This window comes from Mustela nivalis (assembly GCF_964662115.1).
Source record: "Mustela nivalis genome assembly, chromosome: 9".
NCBI classification, from domain to species: Eukaryota; Metazoa; Chordata; class Mammalia; order Carnivora; family Mustelidae; genus Mustela; species Mustela nivalis.
In genome coordinates, this window is record NC_139028.1 from 28238141 (window position 1) to 28257470 (window position 19330).

The 19330-nt window shown below is 36.2% G+C and overlaps 1 protein-coding gene across 2 annotated transcripts in view; it reads left to right on the forward strand.

Moving 5' to 3' along the window:
- Positions 1-12677, forward strand: part of CHEK1 (checkpoint kinase 1) — a 34267-nt gene extending 21590 nt beyond the window's left edge. For both annotated transcript variants that reach the window (XM_082683853.1, XM_082683854.1), the window contains 6 exons: positions 573-668; positions 4480-4588; positions 4802-4979; positions 5254-5385; positions 8152-8253; positions 9446-12677. In XM_082683853.1, coding sequence (XP_082539979.1) covers positions 573-668; positions 4480-4588; positions 4802-4979; positions 5254-5385; positions 8152-8253; positions 9446-9541 — 713 coding nt within the window. In that variant the 3' untranslated portion in view covers positions 9542-12677. The remainder of the gene's footprint in view (positions 1-572; positions 669-4479; positions 4589-4801; positions 4980-5253; positions 5386-8151; positions 8254-9445) is intronic.
- Positions 12678-19330: the final 6653 nt, after the last annotated feature.

The following is a 19330-nucleotide window of genomic DNA, read 5'->3' on the forward strand; positions in this document are numbered from 1 at the left end:
TTTTCTGACTGTATTGTTATGTTTGGAAAGGTCTTCCCTTCCTCTAACTTAGAAGAAAATTCCCTGTGTTTTTGTGTTTTTTATAGTTTCAGTTTTTCATTTTAACCTTGATCCATTAGAAAATAATTTTATGTTTTGGAAACATGAATTTTTTATGAAGATAAGATACTTTAGGTTGATAGTTGCTTATGTTATTTTCTCTTAAAAAGTTATTGGAAAGTAGATTTTCCTCATAAAACTGGGTGAATAAGGACATAACATTGACATTAGAACTGTAACATTTGGTATTGAAAATTGATGAGGGTTTTTGTATCTTTTTGTTAATGTCGTACACGGGGAGAAACATTTGCAACTGGCTCATGTTCTCCTTGTTTGCAGACAACAAAAAATCAGACCTGAGAATGTAGCAAAGAGCAACTACATGAAATTAAAGCAATAATGTAGTAGGTTTATTTCTTCTCTTGCCCAGAAATATTTGGATATAAGGAGACTATTAGAGAAAATGTTCCACAGCACAAGTTTTTAATCTGCATGATTCTTTTATAAATGTTGTATTAATATTTTATTTTCAGCTTTGCTGCATAAAATCCTAGTTGAGAATCCATCAGTAAGGATTACCATCCCAGACATCAAAAAAGATAGATGGTACAATAAACCACTCAAGAAAGGTAATATCCTAAAAAATGAGTATTTTTTTCTGTGAAAGAAAAGACACTTGCAGTCAGTATTACAAGTCAGTAACACAAGATGTCTGTGGTTTCTGTCTTTATGTAGGTTTGTTATAATGTCTAGTTGGGAAAACAGAAATACAAAAAATAATTTTGAACTTTATTAATAGAAGGTCAGAGTACTATAGCTAAGTGTTTGACTAAGTCTTAAGTAACAGAAAAAACTTGTCTTCCTGAGGAAATCACATTAAATCTAAGGTCTAAAGATTTAAGGAGAGCTAGCCCGATGAGTACTAGAAAGATGAGTGGCAGATTCTGAACAGAGGAAGCAACATCTGGAGAGTCTTAGAATTTGGAAGGTGGTACATATGAGGAACTTAAAAGTAGGCCAGTATGGCATGGACCATGTCTGGCTTGTTCATCATGGTGTCACCAGTGGTTAGCGCAGTGTGTTGTACATTGTAGGCTCTAAGTAAATGTTTATTGAGTAGATGAGCAAATAAAGAAGGGAGAGAAGTTTGAGATGAAGCTAGAAAGCTAGGTAGTGACCAAATTGTGGAGGGGGAACTTTTAAATCACATTAAGGATTTTGAGCTTTAAACTTAAGGCCATTGAGGAAGCTTTTGAGAGATTTTTAAGCCAGTAAGTATATGATCATATATTTGGTTTTAAAAGATCTTTCTGGCTACCTCTTTTTTTTTCATTGTTTTTGACATTTTTTATCCTAGATGTGAGAAGATGGTACCCTGGATGAGATTAGTGGCAATGGGATTGAAAGGAAGAAGTAGATTTCAAAGAAATTTACCAATTAGAATTGATAGGTCTAGTGATTGTTCATATATAGAAAATGAAGGAGGATGAAGAATCCAGGAGGACTCCTTTCTGGGTTGACTAACTCAAAATGATGGTACCATATACTGAGATATAACTCAAGAAAAATAGAATTGGGGGGAAATTTTATTTGTTTTTGGATATTGTGAATCTGAGAAGTAAAACTGTCTAATAAGGGGATTGTGTATGTGTGTAACTCAGGAGATAGGGCCAGACTTGAGATGTCGATATTTGGTGTTTTCTGCAAATAGATGGTAATTTAAACTGGTAGATGAAATAGTGTATATGAAACTGTACGCAATGCCAATATTTAAGTGGTAGGTAGAGGCCAGGGAGATGGAGAAAAACAGCCAAAAAGGTGGGAGGAGCATCAAGAGAACAGGGAGGAATTGAAGCTAAGAGAAGAAAATGCAGGATAGTAGCAGATACTGTTAAGTGAGTTGATAACATGCAGCCTAAAAGTTTTCCCAGTAATTATTCATGGTTGTGGCAGGAACAGGATTGGTGGAGAGGTGGGAGTAATTGTCCAGTACAGTGACTATAGTCTAAAAGAGAGATAATGAAGCAGAGTGTAGACAGCTTATTCAAGCAGTCTGGCTGTGAATGGAAGGAGAGAGGACAATGGCTGGAGATGAATGAGTTTTTAACTCTTCTCTAAATGCGTCTTTTACCTTTCATTCTATTCTAATAGTAATCCAACTCTCCCCTGGGAACACAGGCTTCCTCACCAGTGGTAGATGTATTCTTTCCAACATGCTCCTGCCATTGAAACATGGGGTGGGACAGACATCCTTGCCACTTTCTCCCTTTTTCCTACATTTCTCCCCGACTTCATTTTGAATCTCTTATTATCAGATTACCACCCACAGTTCCATCCTTGTTACAATCAGCTTTTGAACCCCTAATGAAAATTCCTGCCACATTGTCACTCTCCCCAATAAGACTGTTAATGTACATTTTGTTGTGGTTCTTGGTGATTTAAATATTCATTTGGATGATTCTTCCAGTATCCTGATCTTATATTTCCTTGCTCTTCTCTAATGATCTTCTCTTTAAGTATCCTGCTTTGACTACTGGCAAATTTTTTTCTGGTTTCCTCCTCTAGTACCCTGACTCCAGCAATCCTTTGACCCTATAGTGGAAATGAAATCCACTAATTCTTCCTTTTCACTGTCTCTTATCTGCTACCTCACTAGGTCCTCAGTTCTATCCTCACTACTTTTTTTTTTTAAGATTTTATTTATTTATTTGATAGAGATTACAAGTAGGCAGAGAGGCCGACAGGGAGAGAGGAGGAAGCAGGCTCCCTGCTGAGCAGACAGCCCAATGTGGGGCTTGATCCCAGGACCCTGGGATCATGACCTGAGCCGAAGGCAGAGGCTTTAACCCACTGAGCCACCCAGATGGCCCCATCCTCACTACTTTAAATCCCAAGGTCAGTCATTATAATGACTTCTTTATATTCAGCTTCTGCTTTCTGGTCCTATTCTCTTTTCATCATGCTTACTGGTCAAAACCCAACCCAAGTTTAATCCAGTCTTCTGCCTATTCTATACTTACACCTGCACAGCTGATGGTATTTAGACCAAAATGCATAACAGTGTTCACTTTAAAAATTCAGGATCACTAATCTCAAGTGAGCCCTTAACTCTGCCAGACAATTACAGTGCATTTCTCCACTTCTTTCACAACCGCACTCTCCTAAATCGCATTTTTTTTTAAAGATTTTATTTATTTATTTGATAGAGAGAGATCACAAGTAGGTAGAGAGGCAGGCAGAGAGAGAGGAGGAAGCAGGCTCCCCGCCGAGCAGAGAGCCCCATATGAGGCTCGATCCCAGGACCCTGGGACCATGACCCGAGCTGAAAGCAGAGGCTTCTAAATCGCATTTTTATACCTTTTCTTTTTTCTCCTTCCTCATCCACATTCTCAGCCAGTGACAGTACTTCCTGTTTCACTGAGTAGAAACAATCATAAGAGAACTTCCACAAACTCTCTTCATCATCTATACTCACCTGACCAGGTGCTTCTGTGCTCATATACTCCGCTTTGCTCCAGATAGAAGTCAAATCTGTCTTGTGCACAAAGATGAATATATTAACAAAGGCCCAGTTCTCTTTTGTTTACTCAAGGATATTGTCTAGCAATTCTTCTGCCTTCCTCCTACATCATTAATTTTTCTTTCTCTCCTTTCTCATCAGCATTCCAGCATGCTATTTCTTTCATCTTACTGCCTGATGCATAGTAGCCTTAATAAAATATTTGGATGAATGAATTAATAAATAAAATGTTTGGCTAAATTATGTGTGTTTAAATGGTTTAGGGACAGTTCCAGTTGAGAGGAAAAGGCTGAAGGTCTAAGAGAGAAGGAATGAAGGAGCATCAAGATCCCTGAAGAGAAAGGAGGGTATGGGGCTCACATATAAGTAGAGGGCTGGGCCTTGGATAGGAGCATGGAAGGGAGAAAAGGATGGGTAGTTGTGGGAATTTAACAAGAGTATAGAAGTTTTGAAGTAATCATTTGGAGAAAGGGAGAGGAAACTGACTAGAGAAACAAAGGAACCATCTGTCTTTATTGAGGATCCAGCTAAGGGGAGTAACCATGATTTTATAGGGGCATCATATTCTGTGTAATAATTATTCTTGGTACCTTTTTCAGGAAAGCAAAGAGTGTTGGATAGAGTAGATTCATAATGTTTATTGCCATTACCATCAATTATTTATTTTAAAATGTTTTGATTTTTTAACTTGGTCTCTTTGTCTTCATAGACCATTGTCTGTTACTGTAAAAGGTACCATTAAAGCTATGGCCTTATAGTATAAAATCCCACATTTGGAACATACTTATAAGTCAGGATTTGTGAAATGTGTAATTTGACAAGTGAATTCTGAGTTTATAATGACCACATTTCTTAAATAAATATAATGACCACATTTCTTACATAATCATGTACAAAATGTACTTTTTTTTTTTTTTTAGGGGCAAAGAGGCCCCGAGTCACTTCAGGTGGTGTATCAGAGTCTCCTACTAGATTTTCTAAGCACATTCAATCCAATTTGGACTTCTCTCCAGTGAACAGTGCCTCTAGGTAAGATTAATTAATAATTAATTGTTGAATGCAATATTCCCATACAAAATAATACATTATATATTTTTTCTTAATAATGAATGTAATTTTTATCAGTGTGAGAATGGTAAGTGGTGTAAGAAAGGCCTGATTGATTTTTTTTTTTTTTTGCCTGATTGATTTTACCTGAAGATATATATATATATATTTTTTCCCCATATCTTAATGCTCCAGTGAAGAAAATGTGAAGTATTCCAGTTCCCAGCCAGAACCACGGACAGGTCTTTCATTATGGGACACCAGTCCTTCATATATTGATAAACTGGTACAAGGGATCAGTTTTTCCCAACCCACATGTCCTGATCACATGCTTCTGAATAGTCAATTACTTGGCACTCCAGGATCCTCACAGGTAAGGGAATTTAGTTTTATCAGATAAGTGGTGAAGAACCTCTAGTTTTTGTCATAAAGCCTTTTTTAAAACAAATGTATAAATCTTAGAAATACAGTATTAACACTTTAGCATATACACATTTTTTTTTTTTTAACAAGGAAGAGAGAATTAAAGGTTGCTGTCCTGTATAAGAATCTTAAGTCACAGAAAGGAATTTTCAGACCAAATAGCTATAATATGACTGCTTTTGGTAATACCATATTTATTCAGTTTTCTTCTGTTTGACATGTAGAACCCTTGGCAGCGCTTGGTTAAAAGGATGACACGATTTTTTACCAAATTGGATGCAGACAAGTCTTATCAATGCCTGAAAGAGACTTGTGAGAAATTGGGCTATCAGTGGAAAAAGAGTTGTATGAATCAGGTATGTTTCATAGATTTTCCTGAAGAAAAATGTAAATATTTTAAGTAAAAAATGATCATTATCAGAATATTTTTGAAAAACAACTGGGGGATACCTGGGTGGCTTAGTCGTTTAGTCTACGTTTGGCTCAGGTTGTGATCCCAGGGTGCTGGGATGGAGTCCCACATTAGGCTTCTTGCTCAGCAGGGAGCCTGCTTCTTCCTCTGCTGGCCACTCCCCCTGCTTGTGCTCTCATCCTCTCTCTCACCTCCTCTCTCTCTTTCTCTCTGACAGAAAAATAAGTAAAGAAAGAACAACAATTGAAATTGCAAAGACTTAAGTAAAATGTTCTTTACCTTAAGAAATAATATTGAAAGTCTTTTTTACGTTTATTAAAAATATCAAGAGAAGCAAGTCATTTTTTTTTTAAGACTTTATTTATTTATTTGACAGAGATCACAAGTAGGCAGAGAGGCAGGCAGAGAGAGAGGAGGAAGCGGGCTTCCTGCTGAGCAGAGAGCCCTTTGCAGGGCTCGATTCCAGGACCCTGGGATCATGACCTGAGCCGAAGGCAGAGGCTTTAACCCACTGAGCCACCCAGGTGCCCTGCAAGTCATGTTTTTAAAAACGGTATATACTTATTGTAACAGTAGGAAAGATTCCCTTCTGTGAAAAATGAATATATTAACAATCCCGTATTTCTTCCATCTCCCCTGCTCCCGCCTACCATATTTTGTTGTTTATATTATTATAGCATATTTGTAACATTGAAATTCTAATGTGTTTAGGCTTTTCAAAAACCTCATGTTACAAAAAACAAGTGGAGGTGAATATTATATATTAAAGAGGTCTGAAAAACAATGTAATGCATGATTTTTCACTAAATCATGGATTTAAAGAAAAAAGCTATAAAGGATGTTATTGGGATAATTGGGGAAATTTGAATATGGTTTTGTATTAAATAATATTTTTGTATCAGTGCCAAATTTCTTGGGTGTTATCATAATACTGTGGTTTGTAGGAGAATGTCTTTGTTCATAGGAGAAACATGTTGAAGTGAAGTGTTTGTTTTCAGTAGCTTGGTTGAAAACTTAAAAAAAAAAAGACAGCCACATTAAAAAAAGTCAAATAAACATATACTTATCTATGTTGTTAAGACCAGTGAAGAATATATATTTATTTATTGTAGATTCTTTCAGGGTTTTTTTGTAGATTTGTAAGCTTTCAAAATTAAAAGGTAGGGGAAGTTGTTACTATGCAGAAATCTGAGGCCAGCCAGATTTTCCTCTCAGTTGTATAGGTAATTTATTTTATTATTTTATTTTTTTTAAATTTTAAAAAAAAGATTTTATTTATTTATTTGACACACAGAGAGAGATAACAAGTAGGCAGAAAGGCAGGCAGAGAGGCATGGGGGTGGGGGGGTGCAGGCTCCCTGCCGAGCAGAGAGCCTGGTGTAGGGCTCGATCCCAGGACCCTGAGATCATGACCTGTGCTGAAGGCAGAGTTTTAACCCACTGAGCCACCCAGGTGCCCCTATTTTTTTTTTTTTTTTCTTAAATCAAGTAGGTTTATTGAGGTGAAACTCATGTAATCTAAAAATCATCACTTTTTAACCATTTTAAAGTGTATAATTTTGTGGTTTTGGTATATTCACAAGATTGTGCTACCATCATCATTTAATTACAGAACATCCCATTGCCCCGAAAATAAACTCTATGGCAATTGGCAGTCACTCCTCATTCTTTCCTCCCTTCATTTCTTGGTAGCCACTGATTTACTTCCTGTTTCTATGGACTGCCTATTCTGGATGTTTCATATAAATGGAATTATATAATATCATATAAATGGCCTTTTATATCTGTCTTCTTTTACTTAGCATGTTTTCAAGGTTAATCCGTGTTGTTTACATTTATCAGTACTTCATTCCTTTTTATGGGAGAATAATTTTCCATTATGTGGATAGAAGTCTACATTTTATTTAACCATTTACCTGTTGATGGACATTTGAGATGTTTCTACTTTTTGGCTATTATGAGTAATGTTGCTACGAACATTTTTTTTTTTTTTCCTACGAACATTTTTATACAAGTTTTTTATGAACTTTGCCAGGGCTGTCATAACAAAATAATCCCAGACTAGGTGCTTAAATAGCAGAAATTTATTTTTTCACAATTTGAGAGATGGAAGTCCAAGATCCAGGTGCTGGGAGGTTTGGTCTCTTCTGAGGCCTCTCTTCTGCCTTTCAGATAGCAGCCCTCTTGCTGCTTCCTCATCTGGCCTTTCTTCCTTACACATGTATACCTGGTATCTCTCTTTCTCTGTATCCTAATTTTTTTTTTCTTACAAAGATACCAGTCATATTGGATAAGGGCCCCCTTAGTGGTTTCATTTTAACTCAGTTACCTCTTTAAAGGCCCAGTCTCCAAATACAGTCACATTCTGAGGGGTTAGGGCTTCAACATATGAATTTTGAGGGGATACAATTCAACCCATAACAATACACGTCCAAGTTCTTAGGTAATATACCTCTTAATGGAGTTGCTAAGGTATATAGTAACTCTATGTTTAACTTTTTGAGGAGCTGCCAAGTGATTTCCAAAGCAGCTGCACTGTTGTACATTCCCACCAGCAGTGTATGTGTGAAGCATCTTGTACTTCCCCAGAACATGAGGTTTCACTGTTGCACAATTGTGGTATACCAGTGTGTTTTTTAGTCATTCCTTGAAATGAGAAGTATTACAAATGGTTTTGTAATTTGGGCTAAACTTATTTTTATTGCCTTAGGTTACTGTATCAACAACTGATAGGAGAAACAATAAACTGATTTTCAAAGTGAATTTGGTAGAAATGGATGAGAAGATCTTGGTTGACTTTCGGCTTTCTAAGGTACTTTTTTTTTTAACTGTTTTGCTGATATTAAAGAAGTATTAATATTAATACAATACAATTAATATTAATACAATACAATTAATACAATGTTCATTATAGAAACCTAAAAATATGAAAATATAAAATGGAGAAAATAGGAATAAAGTTTGATCTTATCATCCAGAGAGAACAGAGACTTATTTTATACTATTTCATTATGGTAGTCTTCGTTATGGTAGAATTTTTTAAATGGTATTAAATTTATATACATGGCATTTATAAATATGTGGTAACTTGTTCTTTTTCATTCAGTGTTCTGAACATTTGTTTTGTCATTATCCTTCTAAAACAGTTTTTCCAAATGACATTTTCCTTATTATAGAAGTTTTTTGTAGAAAATGTAAATAAGTAAAAATAAAAATAATCCTAAATTATACTGTCCAACAGTAGTTACCCTGAATATTTTAAATCATTCTAAATTTCTTATTTAATCCATATATATATCTTTTTAATAACAATTATGTTTGTCAAAATGTACAGTATAACTGATGAACATTTATCTGTTATAAGTCTATAATTTATATATATATATAGAGAGAGAGAGAGAGAGAGGGAGTCCTGTTCACATTTCTGATTATTTCTTTAGGAATTACTGATTCTGAGGTTATAGTTTGGCCTTGGTATATAAGACCAAAAAAGCATTTTTTCTGTTTCCTGAGAGATTGTACATGATCCTAAAGGAGGTTGGAGAAATAGGTCACATTCTAAAATTGGAAATTTATTGTCTAGATGCTTAGTATGGAATTAAATTATTAAGATTCTAGTGTAATGAAATCCTTCTCATAACTGAATGACTGGCTTTTTTTGACAAGACTTCAGTGTAGTTGTGTAGCTTAATTTAAATTTAAATTAAACCCCCAGTGCCAATGGAAAACAGTGACTTAGGTCCCTAGATGGCAATGCTTTAAATAACAAGGTGTAATTGTTTCTGTCTCTGAGCCCAGTGTGTTGGGAATGGTGATAGGCCCAAAAGCAAGTTGGAATTATTTATGTAGCCATTTCTTCTAGGATATTTGGTCTTCATAAGAGGACCGATGAGAATTGTAGTTGGACATAGCTAAGGACGTTTGTCTCTTAACCACTAAAGAGAGTTTGATTTTATGGCAGTCTGTTTTTTTTATATTATTTTTGGATATTATTCTTAATATAGGGTGATGGATTAGAATTCAAGAGACACTTCCTGAAGATTAAAGGGAAGCTGAGTGATGTTGTGAGCAGCCAGAAGGTTTGGCTTCCTGCCACATGAGAGATCCATTGGATTCCTGATGAATATAGTGCTGCTATGTTGACATTATTCTTCCTAGAGAAGATTAACCTATTCTGCAAACTGCAAACAATAGTCTCTGAACAGAGTTGACTTCCCTCTAGCCAAACACTTTCCAATTCTTTTTGCATGTTCTTCATACAAACAACATCTATATCTTCACTGTAAGTAAAGCTTTGGGGAACCGATGGATAGAATTCGTTAGATATTTCTTCATCCTGTGTTTAGTGTCTAAAGACCCATGTGATGGAAACCAAGCTTTGGGGATACATGAGCTTACCAGCCAATGTAATGAAAGATGATATTCTTGTTGCATTATTGACAAGACATTTGGTTTCATCCAAAAAGTAGGTATATTTTCTCTATGTTGATTTAATTATATGGATGGATTAGTAATAAAGCAATCCTGTGACTTTTGGACAGTAAATTTTTCAGTCTATAAAGTGAAGCCAACTTTAAAAAATATATCCTCAAGATTTGTATTTATATTTTTACAAGGGCTTTATCAGATATATAAATCTGTTTTTGAATTATAACTGTTAATTAAAATTACAAGTAGATATGTTTTCTCCATTATAAAATACTGGTTGGTCTTTCAAGTAGATGTTGAGCATGGACTCTAGTGCTTAACTACCTTTACTCTAAAATTACTGTTGCACATTTAAAATATTTTTCTATATTATTATCTACTTTCACAGCCATATTTTAATTCTTTATTACAGAAATAAATTCTATTTTGAAAATGAATAGCTAACTCTGTGGACTTCTTGGTGACCAAGCTTCTAGGTAGTAGGAAATAAAAGAGGAAGGAGAAGTAAGAAAACTGTGAAAAAAGTAGATCTGATTCCTAATTCTTTTACTATTAGATTTACTAAGACTTTGTTCTTCTGATAAAATATATATTAATTTTTGAATGTATTAGGTTGGGCCTTGTATTCCTTTTTCCTGGTAATTTATAAAATTAATCATCTTAGTCTGAAACTAAGAACTTGTGAAATTTTATTGTTAGAGTTTATTGCTTATTAGTGTATACTGGTAAATTGTGTTAACTGCAATATATCCATAGGAGAAATACATTTGAAGTGATAGGTGACTCCTAAGAATTGAGCCAGTAAATTCTCAAATATGAAAAATTTTGTTCTTGAAAATTGTCTTTAGTAACTCTCAAGAACAGTTATCTCAGACTTTGGCCTCTCCTGTGAGCTTTAGACTTTTAAAGACACAGCCAAGCTGACATTTCTACTTGACTCATAGTGAACATGTGACCAAAACCAGCTTTTGGTCTGTGTCTTCTAACCTGTTCCTCCCTAGTTTCTCTTTATGCCAATAATGCTGCATTCAGCTCTCCAGTTCTCTAAGCCAAAACCCTAGAAATCTTTCTTGACTTGGTTTTCATACTGTACATTTAATTCAGCAAATCCTATAGATTTTAACAAATTATTCACAATCTATCCTACTTCACACTTCTACTAGAAGCACTCTAGTTGTAGGCACTGTTGTTACCTCTCTTTTCATATTACTTATCCTTCAACAGTTCAAAAAGGCAGCCAGAATGATCTTTCTAAAATGTGAATCAGGAATCCTTCCCCTGTTCTCAACTCTAATGGCTTTTCATCACACTTAAAACAAAATTCAAAATTTTCTCTTTTACCTCCTGGCTTTATGGGATCTGCTCTCTTACCAGCATCTGGGCCTGCTCTGCCACTTTCTCACTTATCCTGCCCTAGGTGCATTTGCTTTGCACATACTCTTATTTCAAGATCTTTTCCTTTGCTCTTCCCTTTTCCTGGAGTGCTTTACTCCCAAACATTTGTGTGGCTTGTGCTACACTTTAACTCCTTGCTTAAGTGTCACCCATTATGCAAAGTCTTTCCTTGACTTATCTAAAATGTTACCCCACTTCTATCATTCTTTATTTGTCATCATAACACTTACTATCTGACATTATAAGATATTTTTATTTACCTATTAAATATCTATTCCCCTCACTGCAGTATGTAATACATAAACTCCTTGAGGTCAGGGAATCCTATATGCTGTGTTCAATTCTGTGTCCCCAGCAGCTATAGGAACAGTGCCTGATGTCTTACAGCATGCAATGAATAGTTGTTAAGTGAGGATATAGATACTCATTGATCCAGTCTATCCTTAGAATGTATCTGAGAGCTGAAGACTACTGTCCATTTTGATTGCTGCCACTCTAGTTCAAGCTCCTTCATCTCCTCCCTGGATTTCTTACTAAAAACTAATGTCTTCCCACTTCCACTCTTGACATTTCCCAACCCTCTCTCCCTCCAAGTCTTTCCTAGACATAGGTCCTAACTTTTTTTTTAAAAAAAGATAAATCGTACTCTGACATTCCCTTATTTAAAAACCTCCAGTGACTTCCCACTACATCGAAAATGGCATCTAAATTCTTTGCTTGGACTGCAAGATACACCATCTGTCCTCTTCGTTCATCATACTACAGGCAGAGTATCCATCTACTTCTGCTTCTATTCGTGAAGCATGCCCAAGCTCATTCCCCTTTCAGGGCTTTTATGTTTACAGCTGCCACCACCTGGAATCCCTTCCAGTAGTTCACATGGCTTATTTAGCATTCAGGCCCAGATGTTTTTACTATTCCCAATCACTGTCCTACTGTTTTGTTTTCTTCATAGAACTGATTACTATCTCAAATTATTTATTGTCTGTCTCCCCCACCAAAATGTAAACTTAGACTTCATTTCCCGTTTGTATATCTCCCCTCCCCCTTCCTGCCCCTTTATGTATTTTGTATGTGGAACAGTACCTGGAATATAGTAGGACCTAAATAAATATTTGTTGAATAAATGAATGAATTAAATATCAGATGAAGAAAATGCTACAGAATATTGTAAGGGGAAGGTGAATTCTCAGCTAATGGAATTTGTGTAAGAATGGGGAGGCCGTTCCATTCAGACTTGGGCAGATTAGCCCTCACATTTATAATTATGTGAGCATTGGCAACCACCTCTGTAAAGAGACTGATAATAACTACATTTTAGAGTTGTTTTTAATCTTAAATGAGTTAATGTATTTAAAGATTGTAGTATACCATATTGCACAAAAGGCATTCAATAAACATAAGCTGCCATAATTTTTCTGCAGTGTTCATTATGTTGTTGGGAGAATGTGTTTACTCCCATTATGAAAAGTAATGTTTGCTTATCGATGAAAATTTGGAAAATGTAAAAATGAGAGGAATAGAATTATTACCCAAAGATAACAGCTAAAATTTTGATAGAAAGGTCAACGTGTGCTGCATTGCATATATGCCTAGTGTGGTGTGTGAAGTGGGTATGATTGTTGAGATAAATATAAATACATAAAGTGTGTATGGTTTAACAAGCACTTGTAAAGTTAATCTGTTTAATCAAACTCAGTTGCAGAAAATCATTTCTGACCTTCACAAGCCTTCCCCTGTACCACTTCCCTCTCAGAACCCTCTCGTTTTTCACAGAAGTAATCATAAAATTTATAATAATCCTCTCCTTGGTTCTTTAGCTTTTTTCAGCTATTTATGCATCTTTATTTTATTTTTTAAAAAATATTTTTATTTATTTGAGAGAGAGTTTAAGAGCGAGCACAAGCAGGGTAGGGGCAGAGGGAGAAGCAGACACCCACTGAGCAGGGAGTCCAATGTGGGGCTCGATCCCAGGACCATGACCTGAGCCAAAGGCAGATGCTTAACCTACTGAGCTACCCGGGTGCCCCTATTTATAATACAGTTTAGTTTTGCCTGTTTTAGAACTTCATATAAATGAAATTATGCTGTACATAATTTTTATGTGTTGCTTTTTTATTTTCATTAACACAAATAGCTTGCATGTATCAAATTCATTGATTTTAGTTACTGTATAGGATGCCATTTATGAACATATCACTACTATGTATTCTCTCTACTGCTAATGGATATTTGGATTATTTACAGTTTGAGACTATTATTAACACTGCTGCTAAGAACATTGTTGTATATGTCTGTGAATTTCTGTAGGTCCTGGAGAATAGTGTATATACCTATGAGTGGAATGAATAGGTTTTAGGACAGTGCATATATTCAACTGGAGTAGAATAATGGCAAACTCTTTCAAAAGTGATTGAACCAATTTATATGACCATGAAAAGAGGATGCAGTTGCTGGAAAACAGTTTGGAATGATCTATTAAAGTATCAGATTTTTCATAGCAACAGAATATGTGTTTCTAGTATTTCAGATTTTCCCTTCCATTTGATGCTGTAGCCTAATTTTTGCCATGTTACTGGTGTGTAATATTTGTTTGGTATTAATTTGCTCTTTCCTAAGTTTAAATAAGGTTGAATATCTTATGAAGTGCCTCCCCCACTCTTTTCCTCATTTAAAAAAAAATTTTTTTTTTTAAAGATTTTATTTGATTTGACAGACAGAGATCACAAGTAGGCAGAGAGGCAGGCAGAGAGAGAGAGAGGGAAGCAGGCTCCCTGCTGAGCAGAGAGCCCGATGCGGGACTCGATCCCAGGACCCTGAGATCATGACCTGAGCTGAAGGCAGCGGCTTAACCCACTGAGCCACCCAGGCGCCCTAAAAAAAATTTTTTTTAAAGATTTTATTTATTTATTTGACGGAGAGAGAGAGTTCACAAGTAAGCAGAGAGGCAGGCAGAGAGAGAGTGGGAAACAGGCTCCCTGCTGAGCAGAGAGCCCGATGAGAGGCTCTATCCCAGGACCCTGAGATCATGACCTGAGCAGAAGGCAGAGGCTTTAACCCACTGAGCCATCCAGGCACCCCTTATAGGACATTTAAAAAAAAAAAAAAGATTTTATTTATTTATTTGAGAAAGTGCGAGAGAGTGGTAAGAGAATGAGTGGAGAGAGGCGCAGAGGGAGAAGCAGACTTCCTGCAAAGCAGGGAGCTGGACACAGGACTTGATTCCAGGACCTTGGGATCATGACCTGAGCCAAAGGCAGACACTTAATGAACAACTGAGCCACCCAGGCATCCTGTCTCATTCATATTTTAATTGAAAGTTTTTATATTGAGTTTTGGAAATTCTTTATATGTCCTAGTTACTAGTTTCTTGTTGGATATGTGATTTGCAAATATGCTCTCCCATTCCTTTTTTTTTTTTTTTCAAGATTTTATTTATTTGACAGAGAGAGATCACAAGTAGGCAGAGAGGCAGGCAGAGAGAGAGAGAGGAGGAAGCAGGCTCCCAGCTGAGCAGAGAGCCCTATGCGGTACTCGACCCCAGGACCCTGAGATCACGACCTGAGCCGAAGGCAGTGGCCCAACCCACTGGGCCACCCAGGCACCCATGCTCTCCCATTCTGTAGTTTGCCTTTTCATCCTCTTAACAGGTTTGAAAACAGCAAAAGTTTCAAACTTCAATGAATTCCAGTTATTAATATTTCATTTTTGTGAATGACATTTTTGGGATCTGTTAGACACAGAGTCTAGACTTAGGTCTCAAAGATTTTTCCTATATTATTTCTAAAAGTTATTGTTTTTTCATTTTACATTTAAGGCTATGATGCATTTTGAGTTGATTATTATACAAGGTATATGCCTTAGGTCAAGTTTTTTTTTCTTTGCCTCTTGAATATCTAGTTCCATTGCCATATGATGAAAAGGTTATCTTTCCTCCACTGAATTGCTTTCGCATCTTTGTAAAAGCATCAGTTGGGTGTATTTGTAGGTCTGTTTCTGAGTTTTCTATTCTGTTCCATTGTTGTATATGTCTGTCTGTCCAATAATACCGCACAGCCTTGATTACTACACATATATATTGTGAATTTGGTAGGTTGATTCCTTCCAGTTTAACCTTTTCAAAATATCTAATTTCAAAACATTTTTTTTTTTTTTAAGATTGTATTTATTTATTTGACAGAGAGAGATCACAGGTAGGTAGAGAGGCTGGCAGAGAGAGAGAGGGAGGGGAGCAGGCTCCCTGCTGAGCAGAGAGCCCGATGTGGGACTCGATCCCAGGACCCTGAGATCATGACCCGAGCCGAAGGCAGCGGCTTAACCCACTGAGCCACCCAGGTGCCCAAAATATCTAATTTCAAATTAGATATTCTAGTCCTTTGTCTTTTCACATACATTTCAGAATAATCTTGTCTGAATCCAAAAAAAGAAATGTGTTGAGTTTTAGTTTTAATTGTGGTAAAATATATACAACATAAAATTTATCATTTTAATTATTTTTAAGTGCCAGTTCAGTAGCATTTAGTACATTCACACTGTTATGTAATTATCACCATCATCCATTCTCAGAACTTGTTCATCTTCCTGCATTGAAACTCTTATACCTACGAAACACTAACTCCTCATTTACTTTTTCCCACTAGCTCTGGCACCCACCAATTGTATTGTCTATTTCTATGAATTTGAAAATTTCTGGTCCTTCGTATAAGTACAGTCATGCAATATTAGTCCTTTTGTGTCTGGTTGATTTCACTAAACATTTGTTTTCAGTGTTCACCCATGTTGTAGCATGTATCAGATTTCATTCCTTTTAAAGGCTGCATATACTCCATTGTAGTTAAAATACACATTTTGGGGGCACCTGGGTGGCTCAGTGGGTTAAGCCTCTGCCCTTAGCTCAGGGTCCTGGGATCAAGCCCTGCATCGGGCTCTCTGCTTAGCAGGGAACCTGGTTTCTCCTTTCTCTCTGCCTGCCTCTCTGCCTACTTGTGATCTCTTTCTCTCTGTCAAATAAATAAAATCTTTAAAAAGATAAAATACACATTTTGTTTATCCATTTATTCTTTGATGGACTTGTTTGTACTTGTTGAATTGTTTGTACTGTCTACTTTGTGAATTGTACTTTGAATTGTTTGTATGTGTTGACTATTGTGAATAATACTGTTGTGAACATGGGTGTACAAATATCTATTTGAGTCTCTGCTTTCAGTTCTTTTGGGTATTTGCCTAGAAGTGGAGTTGCTCGTTATATGGCAAATCTATTTTTAATATTTTGAGATAACCCTATAGTGTTTGCCAGTGCAGCTATACCATTTTACATTCGCACCATACTAGGGTTAAAAAACAATTTATTAAAAATGAACACCAACTTTATTTTGTCATGAAAGGACCCTAGTCTTCCACAGCTTTGCTTCTTCCCTTCCCCATTATGTTTTACTGATGTCACAGATTACATTCTTATATATTATATACCCATTAACATAGATTTATAATTTTTTTTATGCATTTATCTTTTAAATCCTGTGCAAAAGTGGAGTTCTCAGTTTTCTGATTATACATAAGGCTTCATTTTTCTCTGGCTGTTTTAAATTTTTTTTTCTTTGAATATGGAGGTTCATCAAAAAATTAAAAATAAGAATACCATACAATCCAGTAATCCCTTCCAGCATATTTACCAAAAAACAAACTAAAAACACTAACTAACCTAAAAACACTAATTCAAAAAGATATATTCATCTTGCTTATTGTAGCATTATTTACGATAGTCAAGAAGCAATGCAGCAACTTAATGTCTATTGATACATGAATGGATAAAGAAGATAAGGGGTATGTGTGTGTGTTGGAATATTACTCAACCATAAAGAAAATTTTGCTATTTGTGACAATATGGATGGACCTTTTATGGATATTGCGCTAAATGAAATAAGAGGAAGATAAATTTCATATGATTTCACTTATATGTGGAATGTAAAAAAATTTTAAATCCCAGAAACAGACTAAAAAATATAGAAGAAACTGGTGGTTGCCAGAGAGGAGAAAGGTGAGTGATGGGTGAAATAGGTAAAGGGGGGTTAAGAGTTACAAAACTTCCAGCTTTAAATAAATCACAAGGATGAAAGGATAGCATAGGGAATATAGTCAATAATATAATAACTTTTTATGCTGACACATAGTAGGTATACTTACTGTGGTGAACATTTCATAATCTATATAATCAAATCTAGATAATTTTCAAATCACACCTGAAACTAATATAAGATTGTATGTCAATTATAATTCAATTAAAAATAAAAAAATTAAATATTTTTTCATTGTCTTTAGTTTTTGGACATTTAATTATGATGTCTCTTAATGTAGATTTTTGTCTTGAGTTTTTATGTAAGTTCTAGTTAGTTAGCAATCTTGGTTTCAGAGTAGAATTTAGGGATTCACACTTACATGTAATACCCAGTGCTCATCATAACAAGTGCTCTTCTTAATCCCCATCACCCATTTAGCCCTTCCCCACCAACCTCTGCTCTAGCAACCCTATTCTCTATAGCTGAATCTCTTATAGTTTGCTTCTCCACTCTCCTTTTTCCTTCCTTCTATTTTTCATGTTTTGTTTCTTGAATTCCACATCTGAGTGAAATCATATAGTATTTGTCTTTCTCTGATTTATTTTGCTTAGCATAATACACTCTAGTTCCATCCACATCATTGCAAATGGCAAGATTTCATTCTTTTTGCTATACACACACACACACACACACACACATCCACATTCTGTTCATCAGTTGATGGACATTTGGGCTCTATCCATAATTGTAGCTATTTAGCTGTTTGATAATGTTTGATAAACATAAGGGTGCATGTGTCCTTTATGAATAGTATTTTTGTGTCCTTTGGGTAAATATTTTTATGTCGTTTGAGTAAATACCTAGTAGTGCAATTGCTGGGTCGTGTTAGGTTAACTCCTGTCGTGAAGGGTGAAGAAGAGAGAGGAGACGGTGGCTCTATGGCAAACACAATTTTTATTGTGGCAACAGAAGCCAGCAGAGGGCGTCACTAGCTAAGACTGGAGCCCTTGTCCCTTGCAGACTTAGGGGTAGTTAGAGGTTCTAACTGAGGAGGTGAGTAAAAATTTTTGCAGCTAGTCATTGCTAGAGTTGCTAAGGAAGACTGCTTTTGCAGTTAAACATGTTTTTGTTGAACAGGATGTATACTCTGGGCCCAGGGTTTAGGTGGTAATTTTCCAGTCCAGTCATCTGAGGTGGTGGCTGGTAGAAAATGGCAGGTCTTTGGTTAACATTTCAGTCTGTTCTCCTTAAAAAAAAAAAAAAAAAAAGAAGAGAGAGAGAGAGAGAGAATTGGGGACAGGGAGGTGTCTGGGTGGCTCAGTCGCTAAGTGTCTGCCTTTAGTTCAGGTCATGATCCCAGGGTCCTGGGATGGAGCCCCACATGGAGCTCCACATCAGGCTTCCTGATTTGTGAGGAGCCTGCTTCTCCCTCTCCCACTCCCCCGCTTGTGTTCCCTCTCTCCCTGTGTCTCTTTCTCTGTCAAATAAATAAAATCTTAAAAAGAAAGAAAGAAATGGGGGATTGGGTTGTTGAGGGCAATGTGAGTCATCCGCTGCTTCCTGCTGAGTGGAGATGTTGAGGTTATGGTGTTTTTCTGGCTTAGATGATATCTTATTTGGCATAGGAGGAAGATGATGACTGTGTGTTTTAGGTAGCTGGTAAAAGAAATTTAGTTCTTGGTAGATAAGCTAGATAGGACATTAAGTATTCAACAAAGTCGAAACAACAGAATTATGCCAAAAAAGGCAAGAGGGTCCAATAGCCAATAGAGGGCCATAGCCACTGTTGGCCATAAAGTAAGTCCCATCATTCATGAACCCATTCCATTGAGGTGAAGATGTTTTTCAAGTAACTCAGGTGAGTGATGACCTGTCCAGTCTTACTGATATAAAATAGGCATTCCTCCTTTAGGAAAGTGTGTGTTCTGGGGCACCTGAGTGGCTCAGTTGTTTGAGTGTCTGCCTTCAACTCAGGTCATGATCCCAAGGTCCTGGGATTGAGCCCTGCAT